The following is a 4,870-nucleotide window of genomic DNA, read 5'->3' on the forward strand; positions in this document are numbered from 1 at the left end:
CGACCGCAGAGATAGAAGAGTTAGTGCAGAGGCTCGCCGAGAGATCTGAGAGGGACAAAGGTCTCCGCAAACAGGTTGAGGATATGGTGAAGGCAGTTGAGAACCACCACACAGCCTTCGCGAACTTCCTTGGGAGCATGCACCCCCTCATCCACCCTGACCTCTGGGATGAGTACATGCGGAGGCAATTCGACACCCTGATGCATTACGTCGCTACATCCAGGGTCATTAGGGCCAGTCAGCATCCCCTGCCACCTCCCCAAGCTGTGGTTCACAACCTTCCGCCTCCCATCATCCAGCATGACTTGGGCCGCACCTACACCAGCCTTCAGCCAGCCAACGTTCAGCCCGTCTACGTCGGCCACACCCTCAGTGGTCCTGGTGATAGTGGTGGTGTTAGTGGTGCTGCCTGGGATGGCGGCTTCGTCATGGCAAGCACCTCTATGCCGGACCCTGTGGCCCCGACTACCCCTTAAGCCTGGCACCTTTATATGGGGTCGGTCACGAGCTCCCGCAACCATCACCAGTACTCCTTCTAGCTCGCCGACCATAGGCGAGTGGATTAGTTTTATAGAAGTGTAGACATTAACTCAGGATTACCATTACTTTCGGTACATTATACCATTATGTTCTGCCTTTGACACTGTGTTTGCTCAGACTTTTGATGCATCAGCCATGTTGTATAATAATGTGCCTTTACATCCGTTTATATGTTGGTTTATATATTTATTTCATTGTTGATACTATGTACTTCTGATACAACCTGATTAAAGTTAAAGTTTAAAAGTTTATAGATAACTGTTGTGTTTGCTTTTGTGTTTCGTAGTTTTGTATTTTTGTATTTTTCTGAATTACCTGGATAATTTTGTTAATTAGAAATAATATGATTATTTATTTATGTTCATTTGATTCCATGCTTTCTTTCTCTCTCTGTCTTTCTTTCTCTCATTATACCCCCTCCCTTTTCTCTCATCCTCTCTCTTTCTACTCCATTCGCTATATCACTCTACCTTTCACCTTTGAAAATTAAAAAGAATCACACAGATTTTTTTTTTATAAATAAAGCCAAATTTTATAGCCATCCATATAAAATCAGGAGTTCATACATATTTTTAAAACATGCAACTGTTTGTTTACTTCTGTTTTCCGCCCCTCTCCAAATAAAAACAATGCTGCCAGAAGCAATCGAGGCTTTGCGTAAAACGCTCTCTACACAGATCATATACATATGTCGAGCACCACAAATTAAAGTTACTTGATTTATATTGTTACCTTCCTATTAACTCATAGCCTGCCATGAGGCTGCATGCACGCTACCTATTGAGTGCCATGTGCGTGCAAGGGCGCTTTCGTAATAGCAGTTATTGTTCATGCTCATTGGGCTATGCTGTGTGTTTCGCACTTGCCATTCATAGAACCATCGCGTTAATCAGATTATCTCCAAAACAACTTGGCAAAGTGGGGATTAGCCCTGTGGCACGATAAGAGTTAAATGATGCATTTATCTTTTAAGTATTTTTTTTCTGGGGACATATGATCAGTTGTAGCCTTTTTATATTTGAAAACCCAAATATACCATGCATAAATATTTAGCTCAAGACAAATCTAAAATATAAATAAGCATATCTGCTTTCAACATGATCAACGAATGCTACCATATATCTTGAGAACAATACCAACAACAAATATTATTATGATAAATCATTACCAAAACATATAATAACAAACAAATCAACGAGAGGAACATTCTGTTATAGCGACATAGGTAGTTTATGTAATAGCGACAAGAAACCATGCACATCCCTTCAACAGGTTTTTCCCTTTGTATATTTCAATAGGCTTCTCGTAATAAGCCTGACAGTCCTCCATTGTTACAACTGCGTACTACGCTTTTGTTGAATTGTACTTGTAACAACGGCGCAGTCCTTGCAACAGTCTTTGTGTTGAACTCTTATGAATAATGTTTTAATGGCCTGCTTGACTCCAACATTTAAATCTTTGACTCCTGCCAGGGAACAGAACCAGCAGGGCTGTTGTAGTAGGCCTTGATGTAATTCCTTTGGGCCTGAGCTGCCTGAGTAGCCGAGCGACCTCTAGCCGGCTGCCTAAGTTCAGCTAGGGTCTGCTCTCCTCGCCAGGAACCGGGCACTATGTTATGCTCGGCGTCCTCCCTATCCAAGGCTGAATTCTGGATGCAAGGGTAGCGGGTTCTCATCAAGTTGTGCAGGCATACACATGCCTGTACCATGGTCCTGACGGTCGAAGGGTTTTGTCGGAGAGTGGTCAGCAGGCACTGAAATCGGTTGGCATGAATGCCGAAAGCATTCTCCACCACTCTCCTTGCCCGGGACAGCCGGTAGTTGTAGATTCTCTCATGTCTAGCCATAGCCGTCCTTGCATACGGCTTCATTAGCCATGTCCTCAGGGCGAAGGCCTCGTCTGCTACAAAGAAGTAGGGGGTGTCTACATCATCGTTGGTCATGGGCTCTGGTAGAGGCACTCCAAGGGTGTCAGATTTAAGGCGTTGTTTTAGTTCACACGAGTTGAAGAGCTGTGCATCAGAGGTAGAGCCTTCGTATCCAACATCTACCCACAAGAATTTGTAGTTGGCGTCTACTAGGGCCATGAGTACAATAGAGTAAAAACCCTTGTAATTGTAAAATATGGACCCACTATCCTTGGGGCACTTGATTGCCACATGCTTGCCGTCCAAAGCACCAATGGTATGGGGAGAGTTCCAGCGGTCTTCGAAGCCATGTGCGACTGCTTTCCATTCCTGTGGGCTGGTAGGGCACTTCACCAGCTCGTCACCATATTCCTCAATGATGGCAGTGCATACCTCACGTACTATGAGTGAAATGGTATTGTGGGCTACCCTAAAGCTATACATGAGTGACTTGTAGCTGTCACCCGTGGCCAGGTGTCTAAGGGTGATGGCCAGCTTCAGCGCGGGCGAGAGGGCTTTCCTGAAGAAGGTGTCCTGCTTCTCCAGTCTTTCATGCAGTCGCTGCTCTAGCTCTTTAAACATTTGAGGGGTAACCCTCAAAAAGTTCGTGAATGCATCTTCATCCTCGTCTTCCAGCTCCCTCATCAGTTGGTCGAACTGTCCCTGGTCCTTCCTCCGGCAAATCCAGGACCGCACCCAACAACTCCTAGGAATACTTCGTTGATGCAGCTCAAGCAGCAACTTCCCTTGCTCATAATCGTCATTCGCCTCTTCTTCTTCCAACCGAACCAAAAGCTTAAGCTTTTGCAAAGCAGAGCTCTGCTGCAGGGCCATTGTTGTCATCGGATGTATTTTGCTTGGAGATGTAGACTCTTCAGAAGCTAAGATGTTTATGCCTTGTCCCGCAAAATGACTAGTATTTATATATGCCGCAGCACGAGCGAGCTGGTACGCTGTAGCGCGAGGTGACACGCATCAGTACGAGCAACAGACGAGCTAAAGCGAGCGAACACGCAACGAGACCAACTGGTGCGAACGGCTCGCGAGCAGCAAACGAGCAAAGAACGAGCTACATACGCAACATGGCGAGCAAACTGCGTATTGAATCGTACTGCTATGAGCAATAGCGAGCTATAGCGTGGTCATAGGCAACCGTAGGCAGTCTTTGTACGAGCGGCATACGAGCTACCTACGAGCTAGATACGCAATAGTGTGACTGCTACCTTCAAATTTGCTGCGTATTGCTGGGCACGGCTGCGTATTGATATACCCCGCAGAGCGCAGCAATACGCAGCAACATACGCAAAGGTGTGACTGAGGCATACCTCCCTGTGCATTTGTATGCCTCGATAATACAAAAAATAAACAATAAGATTCTTCCTCTTCCCCTCCTTTTTCCTAGTACATGTAGTAGGAGTAGTACTAGAAGTACTAGTATCACAATAATAATGACAACAATTATTAATATGGTTGGTGGTGTTACTAATGTTATTTTTGTAATTATTATGTTTGTCATTGTGATTATTATCCTTATCATGATTATTATCGTTAAGATAAGTTATTATTGTAATTATTATAATCATTATTATTGTTATCATTATGATGAATATGAACATGATGATTTTGATGACGATTAGTATAAGTATATAGTATTATTATAATTGTTATCATATCATTATTATCATCTGTATTATCAGCATAATCTACAATGGCACTAGTGTAGTATATTACATGTAGAATTAGGCCTTATAGTAGAGTTATCATTCTAATCATTACTATTCTGATTATATTTTGCAATACGTCTAGACGATAAACTCATGACAATTGACAATTGTCATGAATCATTGTCTTTAAATATACCATTAAATGCATCTGGTTCGAATTTTGTTCAGGTATTTGGTACGTGATGATTTAAATGGTAGAAATTAACTTGTGTCCTATTCATTCTAGTCTTATTCATATGCATTATGTTTTATTCGTTCAAGTTCTTATGTTTCTGACTGTTTTCAAAACAATATCTTTTGTGTCGATCATAAGTCTATGTAGCTTGATATCTAACGGTAATTTTGAGAGAAAAGCAATGCAAGCAATGATTTCTGAATTGTAGCGACAATCGCGTTCGCCTTTGCTGTTCTTCAATAATATTTGGCAAGCAGTATTAATTAATTTTTCAAGGACTCATGATAAATTCGTTTAACAGTTGATTACCCTCGGTTGATTCTTTTGTTCGGATTATTTGGCGGGGAAAATAGAAGTGAATGTATTATTATTCTTATTTGTTCATCGTCTCTACGATGCTCTTTGAATCAAAAACAGCTTTTAGTGTTAGGCTTCCTGAAAGAAATTTCAATTGTTGTTAAGAAATTTTTGGTTGCACTCTGTAGATTATGATGATGTGTTTGATATTTTGTTCAATACAAGATT

At 42.1% G+C, this 4,870-nt stretch overlaps 1 protein-coding gene across 1 annotated transcript; it reads right to left on the reverse strand.

Annotated features, from left to right (window-relative positions):
- Window positions 1-1,990: 1,990 nt before the first annotated feature.
- Window positions 1,991-3,280, reverse strand: LOC578219 (putative nuclease HARBI1). The gene has a single exon (XM_778406.1). It carries the CDS (start codon window positions 3,278-3,280, stop codon window positions 1,991-1,993), a length of 1,290 nt encoding a protein of 429 aa, XP_783499.1.
- Between the last annotated feature and the right edge of the window lie 1,590 nt (window positions 3,281-4,870).

Source organism: Strongylocentrotus purpuratus, unplaced genomic scaffold, assembly GCF_000002235.5.
Source record: "Strongylocentrotus purpuratus isolate Spur 01 unplaced genomic scaffold, Spur_5.0 spur5_scaffold_20, whole genome shotgun sequence".
NCBI lineage: Eukaryota > Metazoa > Echinodermata > Echinoidea > Camarodonta > Strongylocentrotidae > Strongylocentrotus > Strongylocentrotus purpuratus.

Coding starts and splice junctions, on each gene's coding strand:
- LOC578219 (XM_778406.1), bottom strand. CDS start 3,280: ATGGCCCTGCAGCAGAGCTCTGCTTTGCAAAAGCTTAAGCTTTTGGTT.